This window comes from Elaeis guineensis, chromosome 10 (genome assembly GCF_000442705.2).
Source record: "Elaeis guineensis isolate ETL-2024a chromosome 10, EG11, whole genome shotgun sequence".
Classification (NCBI taxonomy): domain Eukaryota; kingdom Viridiplantae; phylum Streptophyta; class Magnoliopsida; order Arecales; family Arecaceae; genus Elaeis; species Elaeis guineensis.
Genome location: NC_026002.2, coordinates 23,368,781 through 23,390,609, shown reverse-complemented (window position 1 = coordinate 23,390,609; position 21,829 = coordinate 23,368,781). Strand labels below are relative to the sequence as shown.

Below are 21,829 nucleotides of genomic sequence, written 5' to 3'. Positions count from 1 at the left end.
AAAGCAGCGAACTTCAATCTGAGCTTAGTTCATCCTACATAGAAATATGTAGAAATACTGAGAGGTACGTGCCTAGCTCTTACTCAACTTCACATTTTGTGTTCGGCCTCGGACTTCATAACCATTTTCTATTTTTTTTAAAATAATAAAATACTAGAATGCTTAAAAATATTAAAAAAAACTAAATTTGAATAGCAAATTATTATCAGCAACCTACGGTATGTGTACTACCTGTTAAGATCACAAATCAATAATAATTAACAATTAAGTCTGCAAATACATCCTACAAATAAAAAGCACAAAAAAATAAAACTTTGAGCCTTAGCTTGCCCAATAATTGGGATGAAAGTGGTATGAATATTATTCGTATGGATTCATTTTCATATCCGAATCAATGTGGATATGGACAAAAATTTGAAGATCCAATTAATATTCGTATTTGTATCCATATCCCTCAAAGAAAAATAGATATGGATATGGATAGATAACTATCTGATCTGTATCTGAATATCCAAAGCTACATATAACTCTATATAATTTTATATAGTATTTATTAATTTTTTAAAAAAATATACAACTATATAAATATATTATTAACTTGATTTATCATCTATTTAATAATATTTTTTATTCTATAGTCATGAAGTTTAATTATCTAAATTATATTCATCATTATATCCATACTTCCGGTATCCGAATTGTATCCATATCTATTTAAAATAAATATAAATATGAATTTTATATTTGAATAATACTTGTGTATGTATTTATATTCATCAGATAAAATAAATATGGATATCATATGTCGGTATTCGATCCATATCCGATCCAGTTTTAGCTCAATCTAGAAGGCTTAAAACTCTAGTATATCGGATAGGTGACCTCACCCATAGACAAGTCTATTCTGCAGCATATAGTAATTTAGATTCTTAACCTAGTATTCTTTTTCCTCACCTTTTAATTGACATTTTAAAAGAGAAAACTTAGAAAAAAATAAATAGCGAGTAATTTGCGCCGTTGCTAACAATAAATCATGCCAAGGAGTTGAATGGCTAACAAAGTTAGATTCTCGATCCTATTCTGCAATGCAAAACAATGAGGAAATAAAATCATGATACCAAAATCGGTGCTTATTATAGAGTTTGGCGTGCGATTTGATCCCCTTTCTCCCTTGCCCAACAAGCATTGGAACCTAGCCTTTTGGCATCCAATTTTTTCTTGCTATGCCTTCCACTACCCTTGCAACTTGAAATTGTTTTTTTTTTTTTTTTTTCAATTATTTTAGAGTTTGGCGTGCGGTTTGATCCCCTTTCTCCCCTTACCCAACAAGCATTGGAACCTAGCCTTTGGGCACCCGATGTTTCCTTGCTATGCCTTCGACTGCTCTTGCAACTTGAAATTGGTTTTTTTTTTTTTTTTTTGGCAACTTGAAATTGGTTCTTTTTTTTTTTTTGAAAAAAAAAAAAGAACCAATTTCAAGTTGCAAGAGCAGAATTGGCTCTTGGGCTCATCATAATTGTATTTGGATGGTTTGAATTTGTGATAAGGGTTGATATTGACATTCATGGTGTAAATATACCCCACCAATCGTAAATGGCCCCTAGAGCTCAGATAAGAATAGAATAGATTTCATTTGACAATGAAGGGTTAAATAAAGGGAGAATGATGGGAAAACAGGCGATGGTAATGTGAAATCCTTGACTGACCATGTGTTTTGGAGATTTCATTCTCCTTTGAACCTTTTTTTTTTTTTTTGATGTAATCATTCTTCTTTACGTTATTGAGATGACTCGGCAAGCTTATGACCATGTATTGCTAAAAATTATCAGGGAAGTTGATGACCGGCACCATGTGGACTAGACTTCAACTGAAAAAATTTCTGTTGACGGACTTTTAACATCCAGTCCATGCAGCATGATTTTTTAAATAACATGTGATTCTTTCATGGAACAAGGCGCTGCGGACCAATTTTTTATTTTTTTATTTTTTATTTTTAATAAAAATGAATAGTTTATATAAATCTAGTATGAGTACATCCAATAAAATTAAAAAATAAAGCATTCCTAAAATCTTCCGAAGCAGCCGATACATCAATCTATAAGATGTCCACCAAGTGCAGAGCCGCGAAAGAGATAACTCAATCCATTGTGCTATTTGCCTCGCGATAGATATGCCTGATACTAGAGAGATGTAGCCATCAAGATCCTCTGAATGTTGCACAGCAGGAGTTGCTTATGAGTCACCTCTGCCCGATCCTAGATCCACCCCACCACGGCGGCAAAATCACCCTCATTAATTAACTAAGTAGCTCATAGGACTCACCATGCTTGAATGATGCCCACCTAGGTCATGCCTAGCTCAACCATGGAGATCGAAGTGTCAAAGAGGTGACTACCTCCCACCACCACAAGGTCTGTATTCGGGGCACCGATCACATAAACAACACCACCGCTACCACCATTAAACTACCATCAAAGTTGATCTTAAAGAAACTTAGAGATTGAGGCTCTTAGATGATGAAGACCATGTGGCTCCCTCCAAGGGCAAGGGGAGTCCCAAGCATCCTAAGTTGTCAATTTCACTCTCAGAGAAGAGGCTTATGATCTTAATAACCTAGACCAAGGCTCTCTCCAAAGTGAACCTTGCAGGTTGCCTCCTACACTCAAACATTTGGTTGTTCCTAGTCAGATAGATCTGGTAAGCTGTATAAGCCACTTTGATGCTTCAAAATCTAAAGGAATCACTATACATATTGCTGGACTAGCACCTTCACTTGGCTAAATGCCAGAGAAATACCAGCAAAACTCCAAATCTGCATGGCCCTCGGACACTAGAGCAACATATGTGCGGCCATCTCAATGTCACCCTCACAACATGGGCATATCAGAGGGATGTCCATCCCCCACTCCCTTAGCCCCACTCTAGTCGACAAATGGCCCCACACCACCTTTCAGAAGAAGAGACTAATTTTAAGATTCACCTGAAGTCTCTACATTCAAGTGGCCTTCAATCTCCTAGGTGGCTCCACCTTATAGAACTAGTAGAGATTCCTAGAAGAAGCTTGGGTACCACAAGTAGATCTTCAAACCCTCACATCCTGACACTCTTGGAGAAGAATCGATAGAGCTGAAATCCACTCCACCAGCTGATACTATACTAATGGGTCACCAATGTAGTGTTCCATCTCCCTTCCTAGGGTAGAACAAGTCACACACCAGACCAACTACCACCTCCTCCATATTGACTAAGGTCGGCCATAAATCGAGTAAGATGCCAAATAACCAAGCATCCAATGAAACATTAACCATCTATCCATTGCCAATAAGCCACCTAGTATGGGGAAAGATCTCTAGTGCATGAGCACATATCTCCCATCCCACAACAAAGAGTTACTTCTGGAGGCATAAATGTCAGCTCTAGTGGTCCAAGGCCCATACTTGGCTCTCATCATCAGGCTCTAGAGACTCTTTGGCTACAAAAGAAGCATTCTATGTGCCTAAAAATCAAGGCCTCTTACTTGGCCAACAAGGATCAGATGCCCAATCTACCCTCATTGATCGGCTGGCAAATAACATTCTTGGCAATAAGGTGAAGTCCCCCTCCTCCATCTCTATGCAAGCCCCATAATAACCCTTGAAAAAGCTACTCCGGCATCATCAGAGAGGTCTTCGATAGAATGATGCTTGATAGGATATAGATCTAGATCAGTATAGAGCACAAGAGTGACCAGACCAGCATCACGCTGCCCATCATAGATAGTGACCTAGCCTACCAACCCTCCATCCACTCCCAAATGCTTTGCTCCATCTCGTTACACTTTGATATCTCTACAATCTTCGACCCGAATAGTACCACACTCCCTCCTACTTCATGATCTCCAAGCACTCCTTGATCACATGCCTTAGCTGAGGATTGGTCTTCGGATTGAAACAAAGGACCGACACTAGAAGGTTCACCTTCTGCTCTAAGATGGCACAGTAGTCCATTAGAATCCTTGCAAAGATCATGACGTCAAATACCATCAGTCAGCCCAACAAGAGATAGTCATCAGCAAAGAATAAGTGGGATATTGGTGGAGCCCCCAAAGTAGGTGTTTAGGCATCAAGAACCTGGCCCCGAGATGCAGCATGGAGAGTATGAGAAAGAGCATTAGCACAAGCAATGAAGAGGTAAGGAGAGAGAGGACAATCTTGGCGAAGCTGCATGATAGAGTTGGAAGGCTATCGAAGTACCATTGATCAGAATGACTGAGGATGGGGGACATACACACCCCAAGATTTAGCTGATCCATCAGCTATGGAAACTAAAGCTCTCTGAGGTGGAGTGGAGGAAGTTACAGCTCATACAATCATATGCTCTCTTCATGTCAAGCTTAATTGCCATCAAACTGTGCCAGATAGGAGCACAGCAAAGATCATTGTGTATGAACTCTTAGGCAACCATAAAGGAACCTTACTATAGACTGATGAGATAGGAAAGAAGAAGCTTCATGCTACCAACCATAACTCTAGCATATGCCACATACAAGATCATGCACAGGCTGATTGGCCTGTAGTGGCTCGGCTCAAAGGCATCTTATCTCTTCAAGATCATGGTGATAAAAATCTATTTCCAAGCCAACGGCATCCTTCTTGTTATGAAGAACTACTACACAGCCTCAACAACCTCATGATGAATGATGCTCTAATATCTTCTAAAAAGAAGTGGGGGAAAACCATCTGATCTGACACTTTGTCTTCCTCCATGGACCAGAATGCCCTCTAACTCTCCTTGCTAGACACCTCCCTAGCCAACTCATTGTTCTCCACCATGAAGTCCCTAGTGGCAGGAGGCGGGCTGGAGAAGGACCTAGAGATCCCCACCCTAGTAGTCCACCATGTCTTGAAGAAGTGAAAAATCTCCTAATTGATAGTGTCCTTACAGTCGATCCATTGCCCACTAGAATCATGCAAAGCTTGGACCTAATTCTTATGTCTCCCAATAATGGTGGACTACAAAAAGAAGCAGGTGTTTCTATCTCCATCCCTAATCCACTAGATCCTAGATTTCTGCCTCCACAAGCCCTGTTGTTGAAGCCATGAATGGTGCATAAAGAGTCTCCTCCAGAGCTTCGCAAGGTTGTCATCAGAGTTATTGCCATCCCTCTCCTCCTTTAGTTGGAGATTTGAGATCAATGCCTCAATATCCTCATATGCTTAAATATATCGCCAACCTCCTCCATGCTCTACTAATAGAATCTGTGTTTGATTAGTTCTAGTTTATGGGTCACCGGTACATGACATTACTATGGATCTATAACCTCCACCCATCACACACAATGTCCCATGAGTGCGGGTGTGTAAGCGCCAGAACTTCTCAAATCATAAAAGGCTTCGATAAGTCCTTCTGATGTTTATAGAGACCAAAAGCAGATAGTGATCAAATGAAATCTAAAGGAGGTGGCATACCTGATAACTCAAAAATATCTGGATCTAACTAGCTATAGTAAAAGCTCTTTCAATCCACTTTTAGATTCGAGCTCCACTTAGCTAGTTATTCATCAGGTGAACCAACGGCCAGAGAAATGAAGGTCGACCAAGCCATTTACTACAATAAAGTCCTAGAATTCCCTAATCGTAATCTTCTCAGTGTATGATTTGCTCGCTCCTTTTTTAATGAGGCCGTCGATCCATTTGAAAATACTGGCCACTAGGATCAAGATACATTGCTCAATAAATTTACAAATCTAATACCAAAGCATCCATCTCTATCTGTACTCTGTACTAGTATAGGCACTAGATAAAATCTAAGGAGATCCATTAGGTTTAGGAATTACAACTACAATCTCTTGATTACAATTATGGTAAATATCCACACAAGAGCCCTCTAGTCTAAACACAACAATAATCACCCCAACGTGACCTTGAGATTCAATTGCATAGAAGTCCCAAGACATCGAGAATCGATGTCGATCGGGCACAGTCTAGGCTGCTCGCACTCAGTCGTGTCTCTAAAAGCATACATAGGTCTGGGCTATGAAGTTGCATCAATCTTCTATAGGTGAACAAGAAGGATGGCTTCCCTGCCCCCTTATGTTCTAGACTAGGAACGTTATGGGTGAGAAGATGGGGGGGGGAGGGAGGGGGGTTGGGCCAGTTCCAAAGCAGTCTACTCCTCACCTTTAACTAAGCACCCTGTCTCCACATTATTTCTCTCTCCAGATAAAGTCGCCATGATGCATTTGGTTAAATTGTCATGGTCAAAACCCTTTCGAGTGGGCCTAGGAGGTTGTTGTGTCGGTTGGGTTGCTAACTTACGTTCCACCCATTCTCCATTGGGCTACCTTCCTATCCCCACCATAGCTGAGCCCAACAAGCTTAGATTCCTTGTATCCTCAGTGCTCCAATCATCCAATCAATCGGGAGGGGTAAAAGTCTATCTCCCCTCTGTCCCCCATACCTGATTCCTTGTCAGACTAGTCAATCAGACCCCACCTTCGCAGCCCTAACCAAGCTAATCCCCCTAGAGGCATTGGAGGCTATGGCATCCCTATCCTTTCAGCTCCCCTAACCTTGGCCAACAGCATCATTGTCCACCCCCTTTCGACTCGCCACTGCCATAGCTCCCTGCAGATCGGAAGATCCCACCTAGTTACCGTTGCTCCTTCTTCAACCTTCTCACATAAGTCAGATGCAGATCCTCTCAATTGGATCGAAAGAGAATTTGTCCTCTTGCTTGAACTTATCCGGTAAGGGATCCTCCAATACTTAAAGTTAACTGGAGTTCAAGAAACAGATAGAAAATCATAGGAGTGAGAGCTTAATAAGCTAGAAAAGTCTACCCCGATCCTCTTCTTACCTCCCTTTATGTAAGCGTGGAATCTATCATTGCTTTGTAACTTTTGTCCCTTGGCATACAGGAATGTGGATGCTACCGAATTCAATGTGAGTTTAATGGGCAATTAATTTTTTCAATCTTAGTTATGGGCAATTAAAACCACCTGTCGTGTGTTACAACCATCCCACCGATCTCTGATTTTCCTGATTTTGATTACTTATTAAATAATCATTGATATTTAAGTTAGATAGTTGGTTTAATGCCGATATAATTATCAATTTGGTCATGATGCCTAATTGGTCTTCGAATATTGCTGATAGTCATCTTAATAGACTTGATGATGTAGATAATTATCAGTCCTCATCTGGATAGATTGGTCGAATCTCCATTGTGATTATATCTCCGAGTAAATATCCCAATACCTTTCACACTACTTTCGTAGCTTGAAAATGGTTCTTGAGCTCGATAGAATTGTACCCGGATGGTTTGAAATTTTGGATACGGGTTGATATTGACATTTATGGTGTAATTATCCATCGCCAATCGTAAATGGCCTGTTAGGGCTTAGATAAGAATGGAATATACTTTATTTGATAATGAAGGGCTAAATAAAGGGAGAATGATGGGAACAACGGGAGTGGTAATGTGAAAGTAGGAAGTATATAAAAAATCTCCAGGGGGTTTAGATTGGTCGTTGGAGACTATTCATTGGTTCCTTGATTGGCCATGTATTTAGGAGATTACGTTCTCCTTTGCTTCACATTGAGGATTTTTTTTTTTAAAAAAAAAACAGCTTGACGGACCAGGTCTTAAAAAGTTGGTCTACAGATTTTTTTTTTTTGTTATTCTTAAAGAGTCCCATTCACATTGGGCGGTAATCGAGTTCCTGTTACTTGAATGGGTACAATGTTGCTATCATTGTATTTTGTTATTGGGTTCGGACCATCGGTTGGTTTCATCGTCAGGGCCCACAACATGGAAATCATGGCAGTCCCAGTGGACTTGGGCATAACTTGCTAGTAGGCGACTAAATATCTAAGAAACCATACAAATTCCGTGGACCCGTCTCCCTTCCCAAAGTCTCTGCAGAAGACGACCGCGCCGTCGTCATGGCTGCTGGTATGAAGGATCCATACGAACGTCATCTTGGTGCATATATTTATATATATACTAGCGCGCAGCTTCGACCAGTATCTGGGCTCGCATTTGGAATTTTACCAAGAATGCTCTCAAATTTTCTCCTCCTACTCTTCTTGCTTCCCCCCAGCCTCCACCTCTTGGATCGTGGGGAAGGACTCTATTGCACTGATGATGACATACGTTGTGGAGGGCCGTATATGAAGGACCATTTTCCTTTCATTCAAGTTGACCCACTCAATGGATCTTGTTCTCCTCAAATCACTTGCTCAGATTATCTTTTTATGAAGATCGGGTCGCTTAAATATTTAATCGATCTCATCGATTACAAGCGCCAAACCCTTCTGATGGTCAACTATGATTATTTCTTCGACGACCCGGCATGCTGTCCTTCCTCAACGATTACTTACTTTCAGGACGTTGGGCCGGTTCTCAGCTACACCGAGCACAACCTACGGGTTTTGCTGCTCTACAATTGCTCATCTCGAGTGCAGGGCTTTAGTGGTGTCCATCAGTTCCCATGCTCCAGCACCGGTGCCGACCAATGTTATTACACAGCCATGGATCCCGGGTTCTTCGAGTCGGAATGCGCTTGGTCTACCAACGCTGTTGTGAATCAGATGAGTGCGGACCATTTGATTAACAATACTAAGGAAGGTCGTGAGGGACTTGGGGCAATCCTACAGCTGGGATTTGAGGTGACATGGACACCACAAGAGAGAATGGGGTGCAACGCATGCATCCAATCTGGTGGACTATGTAGGAACCATTCGTTCCTGGATGACATGGTTTTCTGTCATTGCCCAGATGGCTTTACTCATCTTCACATTTGCCCAGGTCAAAAAGGTAGGTAATGCTTGATTATTATTTATTTCTGTTGTTAATAAGTTCCTGTGGATTTCTACTATTGTCAAAATGCCCACCTGCAGCAATCGCCACTATCTTATTGTCTCTAAAACTCACACGTTAACCGCCATCGTCACGTGTCAGTTCGAGCCTGTCACGTGTTTTAGATATGATACTCATTTAATCTGCTTAAAACCCCATCAACTCATTAAACCTCATCCAGTCTATCTATTAAATGGATTATGTTACTAGTATAGTTGGGTTATCTCTTTAACAAAGACAATGATCTCAGTTTTACATTTCCATTTAATACATGCATCATACCTGGTTCATATCTAACCTACCCGGCCCATTTGCAATGCTAGGCATGCCTATCTTAGCTTCTAAATAGTTTTAGAAGATGGTAGGGACCATAATTAATCCATTTAACAAGGTCTTGCCCAACTAGAACCAGCCGACCATGCGGAAAGAACAATTTATAGGAAAGATCAGCACCAGCTTATGTCCACGTAGATTGTCCATGTACCTTTCAAGACTGTTTTAATGATAATTAATATTTAAAATTTGATATTTGAAATTTTAGATCAAAGATAACTATGAAATCTGTGTAGCGGAGCCCAATTCTTCGACCTGTATAAAAAATAAAAAACTAAATTATCTTACAAGTACTCCTATATATATTTACATGCTTTCTATTTTAATTATATTAAAACTTTATTCCATTATGTGATACATAAAAGTAATGCTAGGAAAAGGCAATAATGGCTGTGATGGTTGTTGTCATGCGTACGATAACCACAAGTATCACGGATCATATGCAAACTGTCATGCTAGCAAAATAGTAGCGGTGGCACAAGCTCATTCCAGCTCCAATTCAGTATATTTTGATGCCCTAGCTCAACACAAGCCATGACTAACTTGTCTCTCCCCATTTAAAATTTGGGTTCAAGTTAAGTTGTGGGTTGGGGCAAACATCTCTAATATACTATTTACTTGTGTGATAGTCATGCCAGAAATGGCATGCCTAAGACTAAGTATCATTAACAAGTTTCTCTAAGACTATTATGCTTTATATTCAAAATTTTGGTTGTCAATTTACATGCTAAATTTTGTTGTTTCTTGATGTTACAGGTCATGAGAGCAAGATTCCGGCAAGATACATCACAATAGGTAACAAATTTGAACTAGCATCCTTTGTCTTATTTCATTCTCTTGGAAAACCAATGGATGATCACACTCAAATAAAATATCACAATCCTTGATTCTCACTAATATGTAGAGATAATGCAAAAGGATCTTAGTTCTCGTGATTTCCTTTCCAATCGAATAATACTTACACGTTTCCATCGATCAAGTGGTGAAACATGTGACCAGATTCCCGAACTTTATCCTTCAATCATGTTACAAGTACCGTGATCAGTATTTTGATCTTTCCTCTCATAGCCTAGTTAAGATTTTAACCTTGCAGGTGGAATTTTGACCATGACTAAGACGTTACAGATACCTTCAATCATCTTAGATGCTTTAAAGTTCAATATGGTAATACGTCACAAACGCTAACTCCATCACTTTGCAGGTGGAATTTTGTCTACCGGAATCTTTCTATTTGTATGTCTCCTCTCACTTTATTTCTGTTGCAATAGACAATTGAACATTTCAATCTTTCATGGGAAGAATGGATCAAGAAAAGATCCAAAGCTAGAGGCCTTCATTGAGATGTTCAAGCACTTGGCTCCAACGAGATATAGCTACTCCAATGTGGAGAAGATGACCTCTTGCTTCAGTCACAGAATAGGTCAAGGTGGTTATGGTGGCGTGTACAAAGGGAAGCTTGAAAATGGCTGTCCGGTGGCAGTGAAGGTCTTAAATAGTTCTAAAGGCAATGGCAAAGAATTCTTCAGCGAGGTTATCAGTATTGGTTGCACCTACCATATTAACATCGTGAGCTTGCTAGGCTTTTGTATGGAAGGGTCCAAAAGAATTCTTATATACGAGTTCATGGCCAATGGATCACTTGAAAAGTTCATTTACACTGAGAAACAAGCAATACCAAGTCTGAAATGGGAGAAGCTATTGGAGATTGCAATTGGCATTGCACGGGGCTTAGAGTACCTCCACCATGGCTGCAATATCGGAATTCTACATTTTGACATTAAGCCACATAACATACTACTAGATGATGATATGCATCCAAAAATATCTGACTTTGGGCTAGCCAAATTGTGCCGCTCGGCGGAGAGCATCATATCAATGGTGGGAGCTCGAGGGACTATAGGGTACATTGCCCCTGAGGTCTTCTTGAAGAACTCTGGAGGGGTGTCTAGCAAATCTGATGTTTATAGTTACGGTATGCTAGTGCTCGAAATGGTTGGGGGAAGAAGAAATCTTGAAGTTCAAGTAGACAACACCAGCGAGATCTACTTCCCACATTGGATTTACAAGCATCTCAACTTGGATGGAAATTTGAAGACTTTCAGGACCATGACCGAAGTGGAAGAAGAGATTTCTAGAAGGATGATTCTAGTTGGTTTATGGTGCATCCAGATTAAGCCAACCGATCGACCATCGATGAGTAAGGTTCTAGATATGTTAGAAGGAAGGATTATACATTTGCAAATTCCACCCATGCCAGATCTATCTTCCTCCTCAAGACCAGCGGAGCATTCTCAGACAAATCATTCCAATGAAATAATATCAGTAGTCACTTCTTAGAATAGACTTAGATTTGAACGTATAATTGGTATATTGACCACAGTGATGTAAGCATCCAATTATTTCTTATGTTATACAAAGATTTAGAGATGGGGTTCTAAAGGCCTAATAAATCTTTGAACCTGGAGCAAATTTACATTTTACTTTCATATTTAGGGAATTCAAGGATAAAATTATAGACTTCAAAGTTTAAGATTTCATTAACAAAAGCTTTTCTAAATTGTATATATTTACTTTTATTGTACCTTTTGGGAATTCGAATGAGCACAGGTTATGACTACTGGATTAGTTGGATTGACTTCTAAACTACCGGATTCTCAGATATCTCAGTAGTCGTATATACTTTTCGCATTCAATTGGTATATGCTGTTTTTTTACCCCTTGAATCTTTTTTCTTGTTCCTTTAGCAGGCCAAGATAGTTACCTTCCTTCAGTTGGTGAAATATTGTAATATCTACTCTGTTTTTGTTTTGTTGAAGTTACAAATCTCCTCTCTTTTCTGCACCTCTCTCTTAGGTGCAGCAGCATCTTCATCATGTATTATATTTCTTTTACCATTCCTTAATAAAAGTCAGGTGGTTATTACCCTTATCATGAAAAAGAAAAGCGACTTGCTTCTAAACTAGAATCTATCACTGCAAATAAAAACAGAGCTTTTCTCGTCAAATTTGCTGATGGCATATAAAAAAGCCATTGGCAAAATATTTTACTAGTAGCTTTTTCCTATTTACTGGCCCTATAAATTAGATAAAAGGTTAATTTAAATGATGATATATAGCAAGTAGTCTGCAAAACAATTTTTGGCAATTGTCATATAACTTTCTATCAGCAAAAAATCTATGGTACAAGATGTTTGTCAAATACCGTATCACATATAATCGGAGAAGGTCTGGTGTATAAGATTTTTGGCAATTGTCAACTTTGGTCAAATATATTTAAATTGAATAATATATAGGTGTATTTATACTGGGGGTGTCAAATGAACTAAACACTCGCTCTGTCTTGGGTTCTAGCTGAGAAGATTTTGAATCAAACTTGGTTTGAAGCTAAGCAAATCAAGTTCAAACTAACAAAATAGGCTCAAAATTAATTTTAAATCCGGTCAAAAATTAACCCATCTTGATTAGGGTCAACTCAATAAGGATCGATATATTTAAAATTTGACTCCTAACCAAGCCTTAAAACTTGAACCAATCTTGAAATCAAGATTCAGCTTTTACTTATGTTTGAACTAAGTTTTATCTAGTCTCACGTTGATTTTAGCACAATTAGGATTATCAAGCTGATCAAATATGCCTTTCTAAAGCTCGATTTGAACTTAAGCTTGAATTCAGCTCGAAACAATGGTAAATAAATCAACGGGGTTCAAAATTAGAAGTGAATTCGAAATTATTTTCAAAACAAGTTTGATCACACCAAAGCTTGACCAAGCTGGGTTCAGTTACAGTCAATCTGTGCGGGGGACCTCAAAACTTTACCTATTACCCTAAAGGTAGAAGTTTTTGTTCCATCCTTTCCGAGGCTAGGCACATAAATTCAAGCTTTCTTAGGTTGTCCTTAAGGTGAAAAACTACTATAAGCAAGATTACAAGAACAGATGAGGACCAGCCTGCTAACTTCACATTCTTTCTGTGGATGAGGACCAACCTGAGCGGCCCGGAGATTGGAAGAATAGGACCGGGCTTGGGTTTTAGGCCTAAAACCCGCAAGCTGACATGGTAGGCAGCCTCTGGGCCTTCCCTAGCTATGCTGTAAAAAAAATATAAATGAAGCCTAGAGAAATTTTTTGTGCATCATGGATGGTATAAAAAATTCGATGTGGAATATACCATCTTATCTGATTGATCCATATAATCATCATTTTTTAACACATATTTAATACTTACAGCTTTATTTTTTTATTTAAAATTTTGAATGACGAAAATATCTCTATTCTTTAGAAAAATTATGACATCCTATATCCATATTATGATATCGTACATTCAAAAAGTCATAATTTTTATCCACAGGATGTCATAATATAGTGCAGAATATTATAATATGCATAGGATATCATAATTTTTTTCAAAGAATAAGGATATTTTCATCATTCAAAATTTTCAAACGAAAAAATAAAGCTGCAGGCATTAAACGCACGTTGAAAAATGGTTGGACAAAAATGTTCCTTCCATATTATGATATCCTGCGCAATGTTATGACATCCTAGGCCATATTATGACATCCTGCATGCAGGAAATAATAATTTGATACAGGACGTCCTAATGTGCATAGGATGTCATAACCTTCTAAGTATCATAATATGTTGTAGGATATTTTAATCTTTTTTAAATACCAGGGATATCTTTATTATATAAAATTTTTAAATAAAAAAATAGAACTGCAGACATTAAATATACGTTGGAAAATGATGGCTATATGGACCAATCACATATCTATGTCGGATTTTCTACACCACCCATGGTGCACAAAGAATTTCTCATGGAGCCCAATAAAGGACCATAGTCTAGTTAAGCTTGAAGTTGTAGACTTGGGCCTGGTTCAAGTTGGGCCTAATCGAGCCTAACAAATTATGCCTTGTCCTCACCCGTCCCACTGAAGCTCTGTTACACTTTGAGCAAGGCCAAGCCCATTGATAGTCTCGTCAGCTCTATTCCCTATTTAGCCAGCTTTCATCAAAATTTAACGATAAAAAAGTTATATTTTTAACGAATGTAAATAAATCAGCTAAGTTCCGAACTGAGGTTAGTTCATCATACTTAGAAATACATGTCTAGCCGATATTGTCCAAAGCAGTAGGTAACATACATAACTCCGCTACTTGACTTGCTACAGAGTGCCACCTTTTGCTGTGTTTTTACCTCCTGGAACACTGACATCTCTAGGCTAATGTAGGAAAAGTGGGTCAAGGAGAGATCAAAAGCTCGATTCCTTTTTAGAGAGGAAGCTTGACGGTGAAGGACTTGAATCATTCCAAAGGCAGCGGCAAGGAATTTCTAAATGAGGTCATTAAAGTTGCATTCACTTACCGTGTCAACATTGTTAGCTTGGTAGCCTTTTTGTCTATTGGGTTCCCACAGAACTCTTATCCATAAGTTCATGCATAATGGTTTGTTCCACAAATATATTTATACCGAGAGACAGGCAGGACCCATTCACAAAAGGGAGAAGCTATTGAAGATTGCAATGCTCGTGGTTTAGATTATCTCCGCATGGCTGTAGCCTTGGAATTCTTTGTTTCGACATTAAGCCACATAACATGCTACTACATCAAGACTTTCGCCCCAGAATATATATATATATCATGATTTCGGGCTTGTCAAATTATCCTAAGGTTATAAATCCTAGACGCTCAAACAGGCTCTTAAGCTTGATTCCTCCGCCGGCCTAGGTCGAAGGAAAGACAGATATAAGGGTTGCTATTGTTGCTAATTATTCGAAGTAGAGGTGTCCTGAGTCCACGCCAAAGCTTAGAGGCAGGTGCTTCTCAAACCTCCGGAGAGGATGCATGTCATACTAGTACTTCAATTTTGCCAAACTTATCAAGCCAAGGTTGCCAAAAGACCATCCAAATCCAAATCCTTTCTCTTTTCAGTCCTTCATTCAGAAAAATCCATCTTTTTCTCCATGGTGCCTTTGGTTTAACTCCTACAATCCACTCCGAAACATGAAATTTATGAATAAGCGAATAAGTAATTTGTAATATCATGTCCAACAACCATCTTGACCTTATGCTAGAGCAAAGGAAGAAAAAAGAGCACTTTCTCGCACAGGCGAATAAATTGCCTTTATTGCTGTAGAATTTTGCAACTCATTGTTAATTTGCTTATTTGCGCTAAAGAGTACAAACGAATAAGCGTAACATTCTCAAGAACACAAATGAATCAGTGTAACAACCTTTGTATTTGGCATAGAAAGAGTTATCAATTGTTGTTGTCCATCCAGAACTGAGCCTGCAGCCAGTCAATAGTCTTCTTGTCCGTCTGAAAGGCCTTCGCAAGTACATCACGAGAGATGGGTGGCTTCGACCCAAATACGGCATTGGCTACAGTGATCACACCCGGGTTTTGGCTGCTCAATGCGGCAATAGCAACCGCATTCTTCATGCCGTAGTTGAACTGGAAGTGGATTAGACCTTGGGGGAACACAAACACATCACCCTCGTTGATTACTTTGGTAAAGAGCCGGTTGTCTGGGTTGGAAGTCACAAAACCCACGTAGAGCGAGCCTTCTAACACGGTCAAAATCTCTGTCGCCCGAGGGTGGATGTGAGGTGGGTTCAGGCCATAAGGAGCGAAGTCTATGCGAGCCAACGAGATGCCGAGGGTGTTGAGCCCTGCAATTTTCTCCACATTAACCAAAGTCACATTTGACCCAAGTTTGTTTGCTGTATCGCCAGGCTTGTTGAGGCCGGAGAAGAAGAAATCATCAGCTTTGACATCCTTTGGGTTCTTGCACACAAGACCGTTGACAAAGACTGCACCAATAAAGATTAACATAATTTACTAAGTTTCATCGAAAAACTTGAGAAGAACCTTGCTTGAAATCCTACGAAGTTTGTGAATCTGTAAGAGATTTTGCTAAACTAGAAAGAGATAGAACATATATAATTACCATGGGACGTCTTGTCAGCGACACAGAAGTCCTGGAGGGGACTAGGATCAGAAGCAATTGCATGAGAACAAACCAGTGCAAGGAAAGCAAGCAGGAGGATGCGTGAAGCCATGTCTGTTCGGTCAAGCGGGAGAGAATACAGAGAGAATGGAACTCGAGAGTTTAGATCAAAGCTGGATGTGCTGGGATGGCTTGGAGTGGATAGATATATACAGAGAGAGTAGGGATAAGCGACCCAGTTTATTAGAAGCTTAGACCTTTGAAGTAGTCGTTGAGGTTGGTAGTGATTTGCTTTGTATTCTGTAATGAAGTATAACAAAAATCTTTCTCTTCTAACATTCTTCTAAAAGTAATAGACTCGGTCCTTGTTATACCGTTCCTCTAAGCTCAAGGATGAATGATAGAGTCCACGCATCCCAAAATAGAATGCTTTCACACCGTTGTTCCCGTTGTCCAGCAATCCCAGTAGACGGCGGCAAAGGCAACATCCCAGAAGAGAAGGTATGACCAGTTCTGTAGCCAGTTGATCTATGGATAAAGTATAGCCGCCTTTTGACGGTTGGGCCAGCTACATGCCAAAGTTATTACAGTAACGATTTTATTTTTAATCTTCTGCTAGTACGGACGTATGCCACGCAGGTGAAAAAGGTTAATAAATTTGAAGACTCGGTCATCGAGGTGATTTGTGGAGACAATCCAGATAATTTCCCAACAGAGGACCTACATATCCCATTTCATTCCTACTTATATTAATCTTTACCTGTACCATATTAGAAAGAGAAATCCTTTTTCATTGGTAAACTGGATGAATTAAATCATTCCAATATACGTACATTTATAAAAATTAAAAAAATAAAATATTTAATAATTAAATAAAAAAATTTATCAAAGAATCCTATAATGTGTGGTCAATACGGTTGGCACCATCCAACCAATTACACGTTTAGCTTCTTTGTAAATATGTGAAACCTTAATAGCATGTCAGCAATCCTCTAGAATAGGATAAAATTTGAGGTGGATCGTATGTTATTTAAAAATTATCATGAAGGTGCCATCTAAATAAATTTGAGAATCTCTCAAAGTCTTTATAGCACAAGCCAACCCCTCTGATGTCGTACGTTGTTTTGTTATTGAAAATATAATATCAAAAATCTTAACACTACCTATAGGCACGTAATAGAGCACTAATAGCACTCTTGATCACAAAGCCTACTCTACCAAAACCATCTCTCTCCTATATACTGCTATTAAGTTGACATTGAAGAAGCAAGGAAATTGTGGCTCCAAAGAAAGAGAAATCTTTATGACTATATCTCTTTTTTATTTATTGTTGAGTGTCTTTTTGTAATTGGATTTTGTGCTAAATTTTTATTTTCTAACTAGAAGGATTTCTAAAATCTCTAAAAATGAAGAAAAAATCATGCCATTATATGTTTACTTCTTTTTTGTCCTTTCCATCCAACATGTGCTATCTTAAGCTACCATGCTTTTCCTTCTTTTCACCTAGTCACATTTTATGCATATTTAGTTGTAAAAAAATATAAATTAAAAAATTTATCATTATTAAAGTATTCAACGAGCCTGGCTTTCAAAAGCCATTTTTTAATTTAATATTACAAAAATAAGAGATAAGAAAACAAGATTTGTTGGACCATGGAACTGTATGAATACAGGAAAAGAAAAGAAGTGGATAAAGGAGCAAGTTTTTTTTATTCTTTCCTGACGTCTAATGGCACAAGGGCTTCAAATGGCCACCAAAAAATTAACTTGGGTATGATAAAACAAAAAGGTTAATACCAAATGGCTTTCCCAGTAAGGAACTATTTAGCATTGCTTCTAGGGGGACAAAATATACTTTTTCGAGGGTAAAATGCTTTACTAGATGGTTTTGAGGTATATTTAGTGGAGATTTTGAAATAGCTTTTCAGACTCTTCCACGAGCTTAAAAAAGTCTGAAAGTTCCAATTTAAATTCTTTGGGCAAAAACTCTAGTTAAGATGCATCATGAAGCTTCCTTCTTAGATGAGACCCAAATTCAAGTCTCTGCAATGAATTTGTGAAATATTAATTTAAAATATTTTAATGATAGTTTTAATGGTTCAATATAACAGCAGAATAACATAATAAAATAATAATTTTATAATATAGTAGTTTTTATAATAATACTAACAAAGTATTATTACGTTTGGTTAAATATTAAAATATGTAATTTATAAATAAGAACACTCTATAATAACAATTTTGATGGATGGAATTGAGTAAATTGTAAAACTTTCATGATGAAAAATAAATTTGAAAATATGGATCAAGCATAGAACACAACATTGTGTATGCTAGTTGGAATTTCATGATTAAATGTGCTCCAAGAAAATTGTTTGGATTGCCATAATGTATTCTAAAACATTACATGCCCATAAATTTGTAAGTTTATAAGTGATTGGAATACATCAAATATATTACTAAAAACTAGTATAGAATTTGTGTACTATAGTCATTGATTGCTAATAATAATACGGGCCTAATCAATCAAGATGATTGTTGGCATGTTTGTGTGATTAGGAGCTAGTTTCTTTCAACCCTAACCTACTGAGCCTCAAACTAACATATTTTGACTACTAAGATATTATATTTTTAGGAGTCAGTTTCTTTTGAGCTTAGCTAGTTAGTACTGATTCTTGATATACTAGTATGGTTCAAAGTAAGTTACTTTCAGATCTAGTCAGATGGAACTGAATGTTAGCATGCACCAATCTTTGCTTATTATATTTCTAATCATAACAGTAGTGACTAAGAGAGCAAAAAATATAAAAAAATTTCAAAAGAAATAATATTTTCTTTCCTAACCTTGCCTACAAATTTAGCTAGTTGCCTAGTATTTTAACAGGTAAATTTTTTTTAATTGTTCATATGTTATATGTGAAACTTTTTCTTATATATTGCACTTATTTCTTTGAAATTGAAAATGTTACCCATATTGATGTTGCATTGTATATAATTTGCTTGATCCAACTAATGGTATAAAGATACTTACTGAGTTTTCATGTCACTATTTCTTTCTCTTGCTCTTTTCAGATATTGAATAAAAACAAGGACGGAGATTATGGAGCTGAGTGTAGGAGGACATACCACTAGCCCCTCCATATGACTCCCCTTTGTACAACTATAAACATATCTAATCCCAAGCCACTTTGCACTCATGAACATCTAGTACAGGCCAAACTTATTCTCAATTTGTCTAATGAGTGTAATATAGTGAATGGTGAAATGGGTAACTACAAGCCTTAGTGTCTCACCCTTTGTGTCCTTCCTCACTATGTATTGTCATATGCAAATTTAGTGATGCCCTAGGCTATCTCCATCACTACAAAATATTATGAGCTAACAAGTTTAGTAAGAAAAACCCCATACCAGCTAAAAATTTTAATAATGTATATGGAACATTAAACATGGCTATTGAAAATTCTCGCGCATAATATCATGACATGTATATCATATATTAAACCAAGTATGCACAAAAATATGCTAACCAAAGAAATTATCTCAATCAAATTTTTAATTAGGTGCCTAATATCAATTATTCCAATTGACATTCAATGATAATCCTGGGATGTCAATCATCTTTTGATGTTGGACTAGCCACACTATATATGCTTCCACTCATGATCAGTAAATCAGGTCACATTCCTGCCCATGACTGGCTACATGTACAATGTTTCTGCTTGAGAGCAAAACTGATCGATAAATCTAATTAATTCTAATTTTTTTTAATATTATAATATTCAAAAATTATGTTTTTATTATATTTTTATCATCATTACTGGCGGTGACAATCAATGCTAGAAAAATCAAAGAAAAAAACTGAATAACAAGGAAAAATTTAGCAATAGCTGGCTAGAAACCATGGTTTAAAGGTTAAGGCAGATTTTGGAGGAGAATAAATCAAAGGATTGAGGTAACATTACCTTCTTTCAGGCAATGCTTATGCTACGATCTGGTAGGCATACTGATGGGCTTCTAAGAAGAAAAAGAAGAGAAGGGGAAAAAAACTCTAGCGAGCTTCCCATCTAAGCTCCTACCTTTGGTGTGGGATCGAAGGAAGTGGTAGAAAAGCACTGGAATTTGCCTCAATGTCAAAGTTCGTCCAATGATCTCAAGGAGAAGAAGACTCCTTCCTTTTTTTTCTTCGAGTTGGTTTCTAATGTTTAAACCGATTAAATGGATGAGGTCTGGTTTCCTATTAGCCCAGTTGGTCTGGGTTATCGCAATTTCATGAATCCTACAAGTACAGAGGATCATGTTAGCTAGACATCCCATCAACCTTTGAACTTTAGCCAATGAGATGTGAAGGGCATTGCTTACACCCCATTTTAACAATCTAGATGGTAGCTATGAGCAAGCATCATGTGGATCGTGTTAGACGGTGTTACACTAGATGAAAGTTACATGAACCACAAGTTGAAGAGGTAGAATTCATGGCTACACCATTGATTACCAAATTAGGGATCTCAAATGTCACCATTGATCACTGGATCGAGGACCCATGGCTGTGCCACCGAGCCACACCCCCAGCCATCATCTCTTGGCAAAACTGCCCTTGAGTTCAGGGGAGAAGGAGATTCAAACGAGATCCCCTATTTTGCCTAGATGAAGGAAGAAGAAGAGAGAAAATGAAAATAAAAAAGAAAAAGAAAAAGTAATGAAAAAGAAAAAAAGGGGGAAAAAAGAATTTTGCTTCTCTCTTTTCTCTCTCTTCCCTACCTTCTCTCTCAACTTTCTTTCTCTATCTTCTCTCTCTACTTTCTCTCTACCTTCCCTCTACTTTCTCTCTCTTATTTTTTCCTCTTAGGGCTCTTGGATCTTATAAAAAGGATTTTCTCCTTAGTGACCTTGAACAATCCTAGTGAAAAGGATCTCAATCGTGATCTCCATATAGCATGTTGGTCCTTACACCAGCTAAGCTAGACACCTCTAGATACCACCGTCAACAATTTTTATAGAATTTTCATATCTTAAGTATGACTCCTAATTTATGATTGATCAGTTAGATGACCTAGGTCGACTAATCAGAATCTCAAGCGCTATCACCTAGCCAATTTTATAAGGATACAAGATTTTAGGATTTTCATTTTTAAAATAATTATGATAGAAGTTTAATCGAAATATGATTTTTATATATCAAACTGAGAGAAAGATTTTCAGGATTTATTGGACCATAGCCTAATTTTGCTTGTGAGGTAAGTAATATTTCATCTTTCCTAAATTTATCTCATAATTTATAAAATATTAAATTAATAAATTTTGAATTGTATTAATTCTTGAGTTATGAGTATGATGAAAAGTATTTGAGTATTGAAAATATCTTATTTTTAAAATATTATGATGATGTATGTTCATAATGATTGATTTGATTTGATTGATTTCGATATCTCATGATTACTTGTATTTTTATCGAACTAAGATATATATGAAATTGCATAATGATTTGAATTGTTACCCTAGCTACGAAAAAGATCCTGCCATTAATGAATGCTAATATGTTGGTGACTTATCAGAGTTTATGTCACAAGTAGATATATGACAATCACCAGTAAATTTATAATTCTTAAAGACTTTACTGTCAGATGATACGCAGCATGCTATAAGATGATACATAGCTTACCGCAAGATGATGCACGATATTATGATGCTACCATAGAAAAAAATATGG

General features: G+C 37.7%; 2 protein-coding genes across 2 annotated transcripts; one reads left to right on the top strand and one right to left on the bottom strand.

Moving 5' to 3' along the window:
• Positions 1 to 8,030: 8,030 nt before the first annotated feature.
• Positions 8,031 to 11,632, top strand: LOC140851896 (rust resistance kinase Lr10-like). The gene is made up of 3 exons (XM_073243987.1): positions 8,031 to 8,799; positions 9,931 to 9,969; positions 10,376 to 11,632. Exons 1-3 carry the CDS (start codon positions 8,040 to 8,042, stop codon positions 11,509 to 11,511), a joined length of 1,935 nt encoding a protein of 644 aa, XP_073100088.1. The 5' UTR covers positions 8,031 to 8,039; the 3' UTR covers positions 11,512 to 11,632.
• A 3,561-nt stretch (positions 11,633 to 15,193) lies between these two features.
• Positions 15,194 to 16,318, bottom strand: LOC140851898 (putative germin-like protein 2-1). The gene is made up of 2 exons (XM_073243990.1): positions 16,123 to 16,318; positions 15,194 to 15,985 (listed from the first exon to the last, which is right to left on the bottom strand). Exons 1-2 carry the CDS (start codon positions 16,232 to 16,234, stop codon positions 15,432 to 15,434), a joined length of 666 nt encoding a protein of 221 aa, XP_073100091.1. The 5' UTR covers positions 16,235 to 16,318; the 3' UTR covers positions 15,194 to 15,431.
• Positions 16,319 to 21,829: the final 5,511 nt, after the last annotated feature.